The sequence below is a fragment of the Arvicanthis niloticus genome, chromosome 11, assembly GCF_011762505.2.
Source record: "Arvicanthis niloticus isolate mArvNil1 chromosome 11, mArvNil1.pat.X, whole genome shotgun sequence".
Classification (NCBI taxonomy): domain Eukaryota; kingdom Metazoa; phylum Chordata; class Mammalia; order Rodentia; family Muridae; genus Arvicanthis; species Arvicanthis niloticus.
In genome coordinates, this window is record NC_047668.1 from 9998646 (window position 1) to 10016156 (window position 17511).

Sequence of the window (17511 nt, forward strand, 5' to 3'; positions counted from 1 at the left end):
CCCTGAGCCCACTTACCAGCGCTAGTTTAAGGCAATAATCTGATAACTGTTTACTAGACATTAAGGGAGATTTCTGTGAGATAGCTTAGAAATTCAAGCATCGTTTACACTTCTTTCCACAAAGAGAAACTTGTTTCAAGATCAAATAACATTCTTAAAAGTGAATAATGCAATATAGTTGGTAACTTCCAATAACCCTAAGCTTTAATGCCATGAATACAGAACACTTACTTTAGAGTAGCATTTTCAACACGTGGCTCATGAGCGATTTGGGGGCCACACATCAGAGATTTACATTATAATGCATAACAGTAGCAAAATTACAATTCTCAAGTAGGAACAAAATAATCTGATGGTTGGGGTCAGCACAACATGGGAACTATATTCAGGCCACAGCACTGGAAGGCTGGGAACCATTACTTTAGAGCCATTTCACGAGCCGTTCAACGGGATTGCCCAACAGTTCTTACCTGTGAAGTTTCATCTCATTTTCTTGGTACAGCTCAGTTATTACTTTCAGTTTCTGCTGAAGTTTCTGGCTTTCACTTTCAAACTGTGTCTTTTCTGACTGCAAAGATGCTTGTTTAGACTCAAGATTTTTGATATGATCTAAAGAAATTATTGAAAAGTCATAAAGGAACAAAGCTAAAGGAATTTCATAAAAATAAAACCTATTAAAAAACAGACAAGATTGGACATTCCCCCAGGAGATATGGCTGTAGACAATTACTAAAAATAATGAAGAACCAAACTTCTTCCAACAACAATAGAAAACCTGTAGGATGTTTTCTTTGCCAAACTGCTTTTCACTGTTTAACTGAGATGCGACACACACTATTTTAAACAGTTAATACTATTAGTATGAAGATCTCCAAAATCTTCAGCATTCTAATTCTAGCGTTTGATTCTCAGTCTGCAAGGTAGTAGCTTCTGAAGAAAGGCTATGAGGATGAGAGTTTCAAAGGCAAGCATTTCCACTCAGCATTCTCTATTTCATATGCTGTCATCTGTTATAATCTAATGAAAACATCTCCTCAGTTACACTGAAGTTCATGCTGGTGGAGACAGCGGAGTGGCAGAGCACGTGCCTAGAATGCACAAAGCCATGGTGTGTGCAGTCACCAGTACCATAAATACATTTTACGTATGCTGTAACTCAAGCTAGCTGATAACAAATGCTCATTTCCAGTTTCATGAGACAATGTCTCAAACAAGATCCAGACTGGAAAGCTTAATAACAACTTCAATTTTAACTTTATTGCAACAGCTAAGCTACCTAAAAGAATGACCATGACAATGGGGAGACAGCAGATAGTAAAGTCCTGGCCACAGGAGCATGAGGACCAGAGGTTAGTTCCCCAGTAACCACATAAAAGCAGGGTAGCACAATAAGCCTGTAAGCCTTATAACCGTGCTGGAAGGCAAAGCAGGGAGGGCCCCTGGGGCCCACTGGCTGGCTGTTCTAGATAAATTAGCAAGCTCCAGGGTTGGGGAGAGAGACCCTTTCTTCAACAAACAAGGTGGAAAGAAGAAAACACTGTACATCACCTTTGTCCTCCATACACACTCGCTAATAAATAGATATACAAGAACACATGCCAAAATGAAAAGGAACAAGCCAAAGTAACTGTATATCTTGTATAAACCAGCACAGCACCACTTTTTCAATATAATAACTTCAACTCTGAACATCTCTAATGTTAAGGGACCACGATGAGAGCCTCAGTTCTAATCTCCTCTAAGATCGTTTCCCAAAACACATGTGAAATGTACTAGGCCTCAAAAGGGCAGGTTCAAAACTGCAACAAACACGGAAATGCGCGTAATTAAATGCAATGGTATGCAATTATTCTTAAACACCAGTTAATTAAACATACATACCAAAAAAAAAAAAAAGCTTATGTAATTTAATAGTAAATGTACATTAATAGTAAATGGTACATATGCAGAAAAGTGTGAATTGTTTTTCTGAGAATTTTTATATCTATATCAGAAAAAAACATCTATACCAGAAAAAAAAAATGTCCATCTATGCTGTCAGCCAATACCAACAACATTCACTTAGGAAAGAGATCGATGGCCGGGCAGTGGTGGCGCACGCCTGTAATCCCAGCACTTGGGAGGCAGAGGCAGGTGGATTTCTGAGTTCGAGGCCAGCCTGGTCTACAGAGTGAGTTCCAGGACAGCCAGGGCTACACAGAGAAACCCTGTCTCTAGCTCATTTGTCTCATACTTTATTTTACTTAAAACTTTAAAAATAATTAGTGTGGTGAGGGGAACATGCCTGCATGGTCAAGGAGTCAAAGGTTGGCGGAGGACAGCTAGCAGAGGTCAGGGGTCAGTTCTCTCCTTCCACTGGGAACTGAACTCAAGTAGGCAGGCTCAGCAGAGAGGGCTTTACCCATTGAGCTGTCTCACCAGTCCACATATTTTATTTTATGAGGGTACTGTACATGGTAGTCATGAGCCTATCTACACCCCATCATATGGGAGGCTCAGAGAGAAGGCTCAGGACTTCAAGACAGCCTGGGTTACATAAAAACACCAACTCCCAAAGAAAGACTGTCGTAAATGATTTGGGAGAAAGATGATTAGAAGGAAATGTTCACATACAACACAAATCAGTTAGTGAAGGTTTTTATGATACATTGAGTAGCTGGATTACGAGGAACACTAAGCACAGACACAGGTGTCTACTGCAAGAAACAATGCGATGACTGGTGAGCTGGTCCCTTGCTACAGTGCACTCCCTACTAAGACACAAATATGGTAAAATACACTATAGGGCAGGGCCCGAGAACACAGGCTCGTAGTGCTACTAGTCTTTGCTGACAGCAGCTTTTTTAAAAAAGTTAGACTACCATTTTTCAGGTCTAATAAAAATGTAACTACTATAACCATTATATAGAGCAATGATAATTTTGTAACAATTTTTATATCCAGTGGTTCAATCTTTTTATACATTTTACTCATTTAAAAAAGCTGCTGAAATTCAGACAAGGACCCAAGGACCCATTGTGTCCCTTCCTCATCAGATCTCGATGCAGGCAGGTCCTGACGGTTGTAAAGCAACAAGAATACACTGACACTGGCCTCGCAGCGATGTAGTCTCGTATAGAGCATTGGTCCATATTCAAACAGGTCTGACTGCTCTGTGTAAGACAGAAAGAATAAACTGAGAATTAAGAGAGAAGCTCTGGCAGCTGTAGCCACGGCTGAGTAAATGCTGGGGTCTCCTCCTTGTCCTCACTGAGCAGGAGTGCGTGTTTGTTTTAAATGCTGGGATCTCCTCCTTGTCCTCACTGAGCAGGAGTGTGTGTTTGTTTCTGATTTCTTTGTTTTCAGCTCTGTGAGCAGTAAAGGGGCCCTTGTCAGCAATCACTGCTCTACAGTGAGAAACATGCAGGAAAGAGCAGGCAGGAAGAGCAAAGCTCTGCGAGCAGAGACTTGGCTAGTCTGCAGTATTTACACACATGCAACTGCATCGATACAGACATGCTCAGAAAGTAAAAAGAAAGAAAATGCAGATTAGAAGAAATAAAAGAAAACGCCACCTGTGACCCTATGTTCAGAGTTAACCAGGGCAGACATTCGAATATGACCATACATTCTTTTCAGATATAAAACAATGAACTCTTTAACAAAGTAAGACATGACTTATACTAATTTTTAAACATTCCAAACACAACTGATAGAATTTATTTTTTCAATGTGAACACTGTCAGCAAAATTTCTTAATGTTTTCAATACAAAAAAATTATTTTTACAGATCTAACATTACTCCTACACATGCTAATAAGGGTGTGGGTGTGTGTGTGTGTGTGTGTGTGTGTGTGTGTGTGAAGTAGTAGACCATACTAGTTCAATTTCACAATTAAAAAAAAAATCTTAAATAAAATTGTTCAATTCACATTGAGGGGCATTCAACAGTTTCTCTGTGTAGCCCTGGCTGTCCTGGAATCAATGATACTTTTTAACAACTAAATCTATACCAAACATATGACACTATGTAGTGGTTTAAATGAAAATGGCCCTACAGGCCCATAAGCCCATACAGAGTGACACTATTAGGAGGTGTGGCCTTGTTGAAGGAAGTGTCACTGAGGGTGGGCTCTGAGGTTTCCAATGCTCAAGCCAGTCCCACTGTCTCAGTGTGTTCCTGTTGCCTGCCAATCCAGAAGTAGAACTCTCGGCTCTTTCTCCAGCATCAAGTCTACCTGTGTACTGCCATGCTTCCAACCATGATCACAGTGAATTAAACCTCTGAACTCTAAGTCAGCCCCAATTCAATGCTTTCCTTTAAAGGAGTTGCTGTGTTCGTGGTGTCCCTTACACAGTAATCAAACACTGACTAAGACACACTGTAATCCACAGTCTTACATGCTTTAAAAATTACTTTTTAAGTATAAGAAGCTGAAATGAATTTACCAAGAAGAGAAAAACTGAGAAGCAATCTGTTCTCTTTAAGAGACATACTCATTGAGAAGAACCTTACCTGCAAGGTCTTCTTTTATTTGATCCACTTCAGATAACTGAGTATAAATTTGATTTCGTTCTCCTTCCAAGGCTTTTAAAGAAGCATTTAACTTTAAAGAAGAAATGAGGAAAAAGCAATAATCAATTACACAGCATACACGTGTCTCCCGATACACCCCAAATGCTCCACAGCTGTTTTCGCTCGGCTGACGTAAGCAGCCTCCACGCTACATTATCTGGATTTCTCATAACATTACCTAAGAACAAGTAGAAGGAGTAAACCAGAAGAAAAGAAAGCTATTATTTACTTCTCAAAATAAGACATGGAGCTATAGGGGTAAGAAAATAATAAAACCGTAAGAAAAAATAATGCACAATGAGAACTATGAAATAAACATTTTAAAAGTATTTTCAACTGAAGGAATTACTGCAGAACTTGAAATTTTCTAAATTCTAAAATTATGTGAATTTCTGAAGTTAATATAAAATCAATTGATAAAGAAAATCCTAATTTCTCAGATAATCTTATATGAAAAAAATAAAACCAATCTTTAAGTTAGTTACTAAGGAAATATATTTAATCCCCGCTATGGGGCCTCTTTAAAAGCCATCTTTGTATTTTCATAATAATACGAACCTTAGCTGCATAAATCAGCTTCTTCAAGGCTCCCTTTGGCTGATTATCTAAGTGAAAAATGAAACCATAATTACTGAAGACACCCAAACGGATTCATTATCCCTCAGCTAATCTCACAACCCCTCTTCTTGCCTCCGTAAACAGTCTGGAGCTGAGCTCAGTACCTCCCGCCCGCAATCCCAGCACTCCAAAGGCTGAGGCAGTACTTTTACCCGTGAGTTGGAGGCAAGCCTGGGCTACAAAGTTAATTCCAAGGCAGCTTGAGCTACAATGAGACACTGTCTCAGAAAAACATTAGCTAAAATAAAAATAACAGTTTGTATAGGGTAGAGTGACCTACTTTGAGGAAGCTAGACCTTAAAAGCAATCAAAGTACTAACTACAGAGTCCGAATAAGAACTCAATATTCACCTAAACACTGGCCACAGACAACTCTTGGATTCTTATGGTATTACAGCATCCAAAGTATTAGTGAAATAACAGCTCCCAAGAAAGTAATATTAAGCATAAATTCCATTAGAAAACTATTTCTTACATGATAAGGTACACATGAAAAAGTACAATACAACTTCATTATAGTTCCACTTCTCCATTTTAGCAGCAGCCTGTGTAAGATACTATCCACTCTCACAACTGCAAACAGCTAGACACTCCAGTAAATCTTTCTTCACCTCCTCAGAGTTGGGGCCTCCTCCTTCTTTGTCCTGGGTGTCCCACGTCACTCCATTACAATAAATTTAAACTGCACAGCTATTACATGTCACTCTGAGCAGCATGACGAGGCCTCACTGTCTTACCACTTTCTTCCTGAGACATAGCCACACGGTATTTGTTCATTTCTCACTTCACAGACATCTCAATTAGACAATCTGGTTCAGCACGGGGAGCTCCATGGCCTCACAACAGTAGACTATCCTAACTCTCCTGTTTCGTTATTGCTGCTCCAAGTCTCTGACTGTGGCTGTGTAATATATTAAATTTCTAACAGTATGTAAGAACAGGAGAGGGCACAGCACACAGAGGTTTCATCAACTAGGTACAGGTACAGGCCTCTACTAGACAACTTGAAAACTAGCCTCTGTGAAGACTACTTTATACAACAGGTTGGGGAGCTAAGAGACAGGACATAAGTTTAAGAATCACCAATGGGGCAAATTAGGTCTAGGGTACATGGGACCTTATTATATTATTTTTATCATTATTCAGTAATTTCCTCAAATTAAATTCTAACTAGTCAAGAGAAGTGGCTTAAAAATACAGTAAATGGCTAAAAGACCATTAGTTTTCTAAATACCACAATATAACAAGCAACAGCAATAAGTTTATGGCAAATAAGACTAAAGTACCACAACTGTCTAAAGCAAAAGGGCATCATGAATTAAGTTATTCTGACACCTATACAATTAGAAATAGGCACCAGAGTGGTTATGATCCAACTCCTAACATTATTGTAATGGAAGACGTGTGACACCCAGGACAAAGCAGAAGGGGGCTCCAACGCTGAGGAGGTGAAGAAAGATTTACTAGAAAATCTAGTCATGAGGTGGTGAGAGGAGATGGCATCTCCAGCAGCTGAACACCATGTACCAAGGACAGTGTACAAGGAACACAGCACACTTGCGATGCAGAACAGCAGGAAGCCAGTCACCACACCTAAGAGAGCAGTGTCTTCTAGGCCACTCTTCATGTCTAAGTCCAGATTACCATCGTCTGCTATGTCTTCTCCAAGCACAGCAGCCCAATCCTTCATCTTTAGCAGGCTCTTGATCAGAGACTGGACAGTGAACAAACAGAAAAGCAGAAGGTAAGAAGGTAAAACTTGCTAAGAGCTTTACAATTTAGAAATGTACAGTGGTCTAACAATCAATTCCATGCTAAAGAAATGGCTCAGCAGATAAAGGCATCTACACCTCGTGATGACCTGTTTGAATCCAGAACCCACATGGAACAAGAGAACGGCCTCCCAAAAGCTGTCCTCTGAACTCTATACATATCTCATACATACATACATTCATACATACATACATACATATACACACACACACAAATAAATTCAAGAATGTAATAAAATTTTTAAATCAATCCACATAAATAAGTCCTCATGTGCTCTAATTTTCTACCTGCCATTAAGATATGCTAATAATTACTGGGTTTTGTTTTATTTTGGTTTTTTAACTATAACATTTATTGACTATTAATCCTTAAAAACTAAAAAACAAAATTTGCCAAGCATGGTACTACATCTTTAATCCCAGCACTTGGAAGACAGAGGCAGGCAGATGTCTGAGAGCTTTGGGCCAGACTGGTCTACAAGGTGAATAGTCTGTTTAGCCAGGGCTATACAGTTTGACTTTTGTTTTGTTTTGGTTTTTTGTTTTTTTTTTTTTTTTTTTTTTTTTTTTTTTTTTGGTTTTTGTTTTTTTCGAGACAGGGTTTCTCTGTGTAGCCCTGGCTGTCCTGGAACTCACTCTGTAGACCAGGCTGGCCTTGGACTCAGACATCCTCCTGCTTCTGCCTCCCAAGTGCTGGGATTAAAGGTGTGTGCCACCACTGCCCGGCTACAGTTTGACTTTGTATCAAAGAAGAAAGGGAGGGAAGAAAGGCGGCGGGGGAGGGAGAGAGGGAAGGAACAACAGGAAGGGGGTGGGGTAGAAGGAGAGAGAGAAAAGGACTTCCTTTATAATGGTTCATTCTTGCTAAACATCCTTTATGACTACAAACAGTAAAAGCTTTTCTCTGTGCACCCCATGCTCGTGAGCGTGCCCTGTGCACCCCATGCTCGTGAGCGTGCAGGTGTGTATGCAGCTGCACAAGCATGAGGCAAGAGGAGGGTGTCAGGGGTCTCTGTCCCTCTAGCTTACTGCCTGGAGTCAGGACTGCTCATAGGATTGTACTTGAGAAGTTTCTAGGATCCACTGCTCTGGCCCAGAGCTGGGCTTCCAGAACACACAGCCACGCTCATCTTCCAAGTGGGTGCTCAGAATTCAAGCTCAGGACCTCGTGCTGGTAAAGCAAGCACACCAACCCTCTGGGGACCTCCCCAGCCCCTAAAACATTCTCCTCATTTCCTCTGGGGACCTCCCCAGCCCCTAAAATATTTTCCTCATTTCTTACAGGTCTTACTAAGTAAGAGCTGGGCTGAAGAGACGGCTCAGCATTCAAGAACTCTTTACTCTTCTAGACGACCTCAGTTCGCTTCCCCACACCACACCATGCATCTCACAACCACGAATAACCCCAGCTCCACAGGATCCAATGCCCTCTTCTAACCTCAGTAGGCATCCACACATGCGGCACTGACATACGCACACAAACACAGATTTTTTTTTTTAATTAAGTTTTATTTTTAACAGTGGCCATTAATATGTAGAGGTAAAAGTTGTGTGGTATCAAATCTCTACAAGATCTATAAAAAAGACCTTCTTGGATGCTATACTCACATGCACATACCTACATACAGGCACATACAAATACACCCAACTAAAAAGAAATAAACATGTCGGGCTGGAGAGGGGCTCAGCAGGTGAGGACAGGTATTACTCTTGCAGAAGGGCCAAATCCAATTCCCAGCACACAACTACCTGTGAGCACACAACTACCTGTGAGCACACAACTACCTGTGAGCACACAACTACCTGTGAGCACACAACTACCTGTGAGCACACAACTACCTGTGAGCTGACCCCTCCAGAGGATCCAACACCTCGAGTCTCCAAGAACACGGAAACCCATTTGTATATACCCACAAAAAGGTATCAACATAATTAAAAACAAAATTAGCCATAAACTCTTGAAACTAAATAACTAGCTGAAGAGTTCAACTGAGACACACACACAGACACACAGACACACAGACACACACACACACACACACACAGACACACACTGTAAAGGAATTTCAATAGCACATTCTCCCACAGTAATTTTGTTTCTATTTTTTTTTTTTTTAGACAATTTCAGCATGAAACCCTGGCTGACCTGCAGCTCACAGAAATTCGCCTGCCTCTCCCTCTCCCTCCTCAGTGTTAGGATTAACGATGTGCACCACCGTGCCTGGCTTGGCTGGGTTTTTTTTAATTTTCTGGAGTAGGAAACAATTTCTAGTAACGTAAGTAACATGGCTTCTGAGCCTAACGGCCATGGTCAGGAATGACGGTACAAGAAACAAAGTGACTCTACACTGTGGCTCTCTCTTAAAGGTCCACCTCAAACGACTGGCATTCTCTTTCCCTTCTTGGGGGTTTCTGGCACAAATAAAATGCCCTCCGAGACTGAGCAGTGCGAGGGTTCACATCCCGCTCCTGCTCTGTTTAGGAAGAGTCCTAAGCTTCTTAAGTAGACAGTTTAGAGGAAGGAAAGTACAGTCAGCCTCGGCATCCACAGGGCACAGTTCTGTGACTGGGTAAATTCAGAGTTACAAAATTAGAGAGTCAACTATACAGCAGAATGTGAAGAAAACAAAACCTAAAGTCTCTTGAAAACATGTTTTTCAATTATTTTTCACATTGACTTATTTAGGTAAAGAGCAGCATTATGTACCATGGCATATTCACGAAGGCCAGAGGACAATTTATGAGTTGATTCTCTCTTTCCACGCTGTGAGCCCTAAGGATCAAATGAACTCAGCCTGCCAAGACTGGACAGTAAGTGCTCTCAGCAAGTGCTCTCACCGGCCTATGGAAAGTCAATCACTGTAGTTCTACAATCAGCTACATGTGTGACCCGAGGGCCGTATGTATGCACCTGTTCCTACAAACCTTTGGGGTCAGTCCTTTCCTGTCCACCTTGTTTGAGACAGTCACTCCACGGCCATGTGGAAGCCAGGCTAGCTGGCCCTCGAGCTTCTGAAAAGTCACTAGACTCTGCCTCCATCTCTCTACTACAGAGCACAGGCATTAGATACTGTGCTACTGTATCCAGCTTTTACCTGGGTTCTGGGAATCCAGATGTGAACTTACATCATCAGGCTTATAAAATACAAGCCTTTATCCAGTGAGCCACCTCCCCAGACCACACTTCAAGTTTTTAAAGTTTTTATATTAGTGCATCTTCTCCCACTGAGGTCAGACCAGGTCAGACCATAGTCCTCTACTATGTATGTGCCAGGGGCCTAGGACCAGCTTCCATATGCTCCTGGTTGGTGGCTCAGTCTCTGGGAGCTTCCCAGGGTCTGGGTAAATTGAAACTGCTGGTCTTCCTATGGGGTCACCCTCCCCTTCAACTTCTTCAAATCCTTCCCCTAATTCAACCACAGGGGTACCTGACTCCAGTACAATGGTTGGCTATAAGTATCTGCTTCTGTCTCAGTCAGCTGCTAGTAAGGGCCTCTCAGAGAACAGCCATGCTAGGCTGCTGTCTGTAAGCACACATAGCATAGTGTCAGGCCATGGTGCCTCCCCCATGAGATGGATCCCAAGTTGGGCCAGTCATTGGACCTCCTTTCCTTTAGTCTCCATTGTTGTCCCTGAAGTTCTTTTAGATAGGAACAATTCTGAGTCAGGAATCTTGAGGTCCCAGAGAAGGGGGAGGCCTGGTGAGGTGGGGGGAGCACCCTCTCGGAAGCAAGGGGGAGGAAGAATGGAATGAAGAACTGGGGGCTAGTGGGGGAGGCTGAGGGGACTGACAAGTGGAATATAAATAAATAAATTTTTTAAAAAGTTTTTATATAGATGAAAGTAACACCAACTAGTAGAGATACTAAGAATATTCAGTCAATTCATAAAAAATTATAAACCAAACTTCTCAAAGTCTTTTCAACATCTCCTTAGCAGCAGATGTCAACATAATCAAGAAAAAATAAAAATAAAAAATAAAAAAAAATAAAAAAAAAACATTATTTTCTTCTTTATTGCTAAATACCAAGCTAAAATACTGGAAGGACACAGTCAGGGAACTGACATATCTATGTATCTTCAAGAAGCACTTGAATGGTGACAAGAGACAGGACAACAGTAAAGGTTGCTAAAGTATTTGAATTTCCAAGGATAAAATCTCAGCCAAGCAGTCCCAGAGTGAAGGCCATTACCTCGATCTGAGTTTCCCTCTCACTCAGAACTTGCTCCACCTGTGCTCTGGACTCTTCCAGTGTCACTCTCTGTTTATCGAGGTCACTCACTTGTTCTTTCATTATTTCGGCTTCCTGTAAGAGCTGATGTGAAGACAGTGACAAAGGACGTGAAGGTCAACAGAGCGTTTAGATGCATCTATGTGAACACTTAGATTATCATTAAAGGCTATGACGAAGGTAGGGCTGCTCCCCTCAGAAGGGAGCCACATGTGACTCCCGTTTATAAAGGACTGCTTTCTCTGGTTGGTTGGCTGGCTGGTTGGTTGGTTTTGGTTTTGTGAGACAGGGTTTGTCCATGTAGCCCTGGCTGTCCTGGAACTTGCTTTGTAAACCAGGCTGGCCTCAAATTCACAGAGATGACTCTGTCTTAACCTCCCAAGTCCTGGGATTAAAAGTGTGCACTACCATCACCCGCCTATAAAGAATTTTCACAACAGAAGAGTATAAAATAACAAACATTCTTCAAACGATTTCCAAAGTAACTTCTTATCTAACACGAGGTCTCTAACACATACTTATCTGCCCTGTCCAGTCAATTCTTTTCATTGCTGCGTCCCAAAGAACATGCCACATCTCTCTTACCTTAAGGACATGCCACATCTCTCTTACCTTAAGGACATTCTTTTAGTCACCAGGATGCTTTGTCCTAAAGATAGGTAACCTTTAAGAAGACTATTATCTAGAACAGATAGTCTACAAATAATTCCAGGCTGAACTGCATTGTGAATTCCAGTCTAGCCTGGGCTACGTAATAAGATTTTACAGGGTGTAGGGTGGGGTACTTTTAAGTATAGCATGGAAAATTCACAACTGGCATCACCACCATTTTCTCTAAAATCTAAGATGGTGGAACAAAGATGGAAAAGGAAAAGGCATCAACCAAGAAAGAGAAAAAAAGAAGAGGAGGAAGAAAAGGAGGAGAAAGAAGAAGGAAAAAAGAAGAGAAGAAAAAGGAGGAGGAGAAGGATGAGGAGGAGAGAAAACTAGAGAAACAGAAAAGGCAGAGACACAATTGTGATAGAAGACTCCACAGGCAATAAAAGAAACCTATGCAGAAAAGGTAAAAAAAATAAAGACGATGTGACAAAACCCAGAAAGGCTCATGGTCTGAAGGCAGCGATAATAGCAGGAGGAGTGGAAAGTACAAGGGGAGACGTGGGGGCTGAAGAGACAGCTGAGCAGAGAAAAGCACTTGGTACTGCTCTTGGAGAGGATCCACACTCAGTTCCCAGCACCTGCACTGGTCCTGTGCTCCCTTCTTCCTTCCTCCCTCCCTTCCTGTTTCTGCCTTCTCCTAGAACTGCATATACACATCTTCTCATTTTATACCATTCATCTCTTATCTTGATTACACACACACACAGTCAAAAAAAAGTTATTCAGTTATTCTTTGGAAATATGGAACCTGAGACTCTGGGATAACTGGACCAGATGGGAAAGTAGGAGTAACACACAGAAAATTAAGAGCTGAGGCAGAAGCAGACTTGCTGAGCACTGAGATACCGGTTCTCCTGACCTCACTGAGCTGCAAGACTGCTAAAAAAAAAAAAAAAGCTAACTCCTCCCAAATGGAAACTGATGCAGAATTACTTCTATGGAAACAATCTTTAGATACCAACAACTAGGAAGCCTCACAGAAACACCATAGCCATAGCACAATACAGGAAAAACACCAAAGACACTCTCAAATCTTCCCACTGGATTTGGACTGCTTCATAATTAAACAAACAGCCATGAATTCCCAAATATCTGAAAATAAAAAGTGAGCCTTTGAGGTAAAACAAAAAATAAATGCAAAAGAAACAAGGCAACATAATGAACTGAAAAACCCTTGAAAAAAATTTTCAATATCCTCAATAATGAAACAGGAAAAAAGCATACCAAAACAAAAAATAAATCAAGCCGGGCAGCGGTGACACACACCTCTGATCCTAGTGCTTGGGAGGCAGAGGCAGGCGGATCTCTGTAAGCTCGAAGCCAGCCTGGTGTACAGACTGAGTTCCAGAGCAGCCAGGGCAACAGAGAGAGACCCTGAAAGTGAGGGAGGGGGAGGAGGCGGTACTAACAGTTTGTGAAGCAAATAGAGCAGGAACACAGATGGCAGAGACCCCACAGTCTCCACAGCATTCAGCTCTCAAAACCAAGAGTGGAAAGAAAAGACGGGACAGCAATGTCAAGCTTGTATAAAAATAAAAAAGCAGCACAAATGACTTATCATCAAAATATTAAAATGTGAAAGGCAACCAGGAGCTGGAGCAACTGCCAATGGTTAAGAGCACGCAGTCTCCTCCAGGAGGTCCTTCCTGCGCTCTGTTCTCCACACCCACATCAAGCTGCTCACAGCGGCTTATGACTGACTCCAGAGGATCTAACACCTACCTTCTCCTGGCCTCTGGGGACACCTCAAACATGACCACAAAGACACACACATACATGTAATTAAAATGATAATGAATTTAAAATGAAATCTTTTTTAAAAGGGAAAGATAGGAATTTTTAGCTATAAACGTCTTAAAAATTACTTCCAGTACTTCTTTATCTGAAAGCTTAATCAAAAAAACTATAAAAAAGCAAGTCTTTGATACAGGAAAAAGAACATTTAAGACAAGAGAAAATAAGACTTCTTAGCAGCTGAGTAAACTGAAGCCTCAGGATAACAAAAAGCCAGCTGCTCTACAGAACACCTTCTTACTAGACCAAGAGAATCTATGTTCCCAAGAAGCAGCTTCGCAAAGATGATGAGAGGAAGAGAGAAGGTTCAGGGTTTGAGAGTGCCTACTGTTCTTGCCCAGGACCAAAGCTGGGTTCCCTTCACATTTTTCAGTTGGCTCATAACTGCCTATAACTCAACTTCTGCGAGGGATCTGATGCCTCTGGCCTTCAAAGGCACCTGCATATGTGTGTGTATATCCACACTCAAGACAAACACATGAGCACATGGAAGAGGAAGAGACAGCAGCAAGTACAGGCCTATAACGCCAGCAGCAGGAGGGTGAATGTCACAGTGAGTGCTAGGCCACCCTACACTATACTAGGAAACGGTCTCCAAAAGGAAAAAAAGAAAGAAAAGAAGAGAAGAAACAAAAAAAGAAAAGAAAAAAGAGAGAGAAGTTTAAATGAACAAATTAGCCAAAGCAGTCAACTGCATGACATTTCCATCTCTCAAAGAGCACAGAGGAAAACATTACAAATATGTACTACAGAAAACCAAGCAATTATTAACAATAGGAAAAATAAAATGTTGGTCAACACAATTATACTCAAGTTCCAGCACGTGGCTCAGTGAGACTACTATTTAGAGAGTCTTTTTTTTTTTCACACTACTACGCTGGGGAGATGAGTAAGAGCACATGCCATCAAGCATGAAGACCTGAGTTCAATTCCCCAGAATGCACATAAAATCCAGATAGACAGCACAATTATCTATAACCCTAGTGCTCCTATGGAGAGATGGAAGGCAGACAGGTGAATCCCTAGAAGCTTGCAGACTAGCTACCCAGGCATACACAAAAGAAAAGGACAGAGATTCTGTCTCAAACAAGGTGAAGGCAAGGACCAACACCAAGCCATAACATGTACATGCTCACATTCTCACAACACACACACACCGTATGTATATCACAGAAAGGAAGGGAGAGAGGAAAGAGGGGAGGGAAAGGAAGGGAGGGAGAGAGACAGAGCAGGAAAGATTTGTGGGGAAGACAGAAAAGACAAGACGAGATTTCCATGCCAAATATTGGTTTTGGAGAACAGAAGAGAGGGTATGTATGTAGGAGTGCCGGGGGCGGGGGAGATAAGAATAAAAGCTACATTTTCACTTTATATGCCTCAGAACGCCTCCTTCCTTTAGCCCCAGACTGGTAATACATTAACTCTTATAGTACTCTCTACTGAGGGTTGGTGTTAACTGTTGTTTCCTGGGGTTATCAGAATACTGACTGCCTTGGCTTATTTCTTTCATGGGAGAAGACAATGACAGAAAGAAATACTTTTCAACCCTTTACCAGAGATACAAAGTCTGCATGGGAGCCTGCTCTGCCCTGTGTTCTTCAGCAAACACCACTTCTGAATGTGACTCCATTCATGGACCAGTTGTGAGTTTGCCCAGAACACTCAAAATCTATATTCAGTATCTACAAGAGTCTGTATAGGCTACAAACCTGTTTCTGGCTTTCCTGAAGTTGAGAGTTTTCATTCAAGGCATCGTTTATTGCTCCCTTGAGTCGCTCTTCATTGATTTCAAATATTCTAAAGGTTGTTTTGGCCTAAGCAAAACAAATACACAGTTTATAACAGTTCAACCGAACACCTCAGGTTTATACATTCTCCACAGAACACAGAACTTAGGCAAAGGCCAAAACATGCCACTATTAACAGCAGAGGCACGTGATGACGCAAACAACGCTGGCTGAGACCTAGGACCTAATCCTAGCACTATCATGTGACTCTGGGGAAATGACTGACCCTTCCATACTGCGCAGTCAACTCTGTTAACTACTGAAGTAGAAAAGTTAGGAGAGTCCAATCATGAGATACTGCCGTATTGCTTTATTTAGAGACTTACTTCAAGCACTGCTTGCACTGCCTGTATGCTAAGCATGACTTCACTTACTACCTAGAGCAGAATGACCTGGAGAAATAGCCAAAGAAATGGGTCATTGCCCTTAACAACCTGCTGACTGCCAGGTGCACTTCTGTGAGTCCTGCTTGCCTGCCCACCACACCTGTGTTTTTAAGAGTATAAAATGAAAATACAGACTAGACTCGACATAGCAGTCTATCAGCTGTCCTGGCTTCTGATAGCATCTCCTCTCTTCTGCCCTCACTGGCATTGGAGTGCACATTCCAGAGAGAGAGCCAACACCACCTATCCTGTCTCCTCTCCTACACTTTATATTAGGAGGCAATTTGTATTTACTATTAAATGTTATACAGCTTCAAGAGTGTTCCGATATGGCCACAATTTAAAGCTCTCCAGTGAAAAATGAATTTCAATGAAGTAATTCAAGTTTTAAAAAACTGCATATTAAGATTCCCTTTATCTCAAATACTAATATAGTATTTTATTGCCTGATGTGATGGCTATTTTTTGTTGTTGTCCTGGAACTTGCTCTGTAGACCAGGCTGGCCTTAAAGTCACAGAGATGCACCCACCTCTGCCTCTCAAGTGCTGTGATGAGAGGTGTGCACCACCACAGCCCAGCATGATGGCTATTCTTGGTTATAAACTTAACTATATCTGGAACTAACTAAAACCTAAGCAGGCTGGGTATACCTGTGAGAGATTTTTCCGAATTAAATCATTTGAAATGGGAAGAACCACCTGTAATACAGATCTTAGATCACCTTTATCAGGATCCTTTGAGGTGAAAGATCCACCTTTAATAAGGGCCAAATCTGAGGAAAGAGAGCTCAAGAGAGAGGGGAACATGGAAGCGGCTGTGCGCCTGTCTCTAGCAGTCCAAGTGTGTAAATAACCAGGAGGAGGTCAGCTCCGGCTGAGTGGGGACTGTTCTCTGGCAGTGGAATGGGGAAGAGAAGGCTCCACCACTGCAACTTGAACTGACTGAAGGGAGATGAGGGTCCCGTGATCTCGGGAGGAGAGAGCTGCGCGCCCAGGGTGCGAGCAGTGGGAGAGTGTAATGAGCATCGCTCACTTCCTAACACCGTCCAACCGAGGGAGACTCGGAACATCATCAGCTCAACATCTGGAGTGGAGTCCAGTATCTCCTGACAACATCTACAGAGCCAGGCCTATGATGCTATACCAGAAATCAAAGGAAAGCAAGACAGCTCTCTGTGCTTCCTGCATGGTGATAACTTATAAATTTACTTGTAAAACGATGTAAACACGTTTCCCTAATTTTGGACATTATGCCTGTTTTTAGTATGTAGTGGCAACACCACTTGATGGTGATACACAAAAGGCTGCAAAGCCTCCAAAAATATAAGACACTTACAAGAGAACAAGATGAGTCTGGAGGAGTCATCTGATGACCCTGCCTTATATGAAAGATAAGGTATATGAGTCTATAACTCACTCAGTAGAATGCTTGCCTTTTATGCACCAGTGCCTGGGTTAGACCTCCAGTACCACACAGAGCTGGACAGACAGTAGATGCCTATTACACCATCATTCAGGACAGTGGTTCTCAGCCTTCCTCGTGTTGTGATCCTTTAACACAGTTCCTCAAGTGGTGACCCCCAATCATAAAATTATTTCCTTGCTACTTTGTATCTGTAATTTTGATAGTTATGAAACAAAATGTAGTATGTGATATGCAGGATATATGATTTGTAACCTCCAAAGGAGTCGTGACCCACAGATTAA

The 17511-nt window shown here is 41.8% G+C and overlaps 1 protein-coding gene across 18 annotated transcripts in view; it reads right to left on the reverse strand.

Annotated features, from left to right (window-relative positions):
* The window catches only part of Mia2 (MIA SH3 domain ER export factor 2), a 102825-nt gene that overhangs the window by 29622 nt on the left and 55692 nt on the right, over positions 1 to 17511 (reverse strand). For all 18 annotated transcript variants that reach the window (XM_076941843.1, XM_076941842.1, XM_076941841.1 and 15 more), the window contains 6 exons: positions 15341 to 15445; positions 11139 to 11261; positions 6767 to 6887; positions 5114 to 5160; positions 4496 to 4586; positions 471 to 609 (listed from right to left, as the gene is read on the reverse strand). In XM_076941843.1, the coding sequence (XP_076797958.1) occupies positions 471 to 609; positions 4496 to 4586; positions 5114 to 5160; positions 6767 to 6887; positions 11139 to 11261; positions 15341 to 15445 (626 nt within the window). The remainder of the gene's footprint in view (positions 1 to 470; positions 610 to 4495; positions 4587 to 5113; positions 5161 to 6766; positions 6888 to 11138; positions 11262 to 15340; positions 15446 to 17511) is intronic.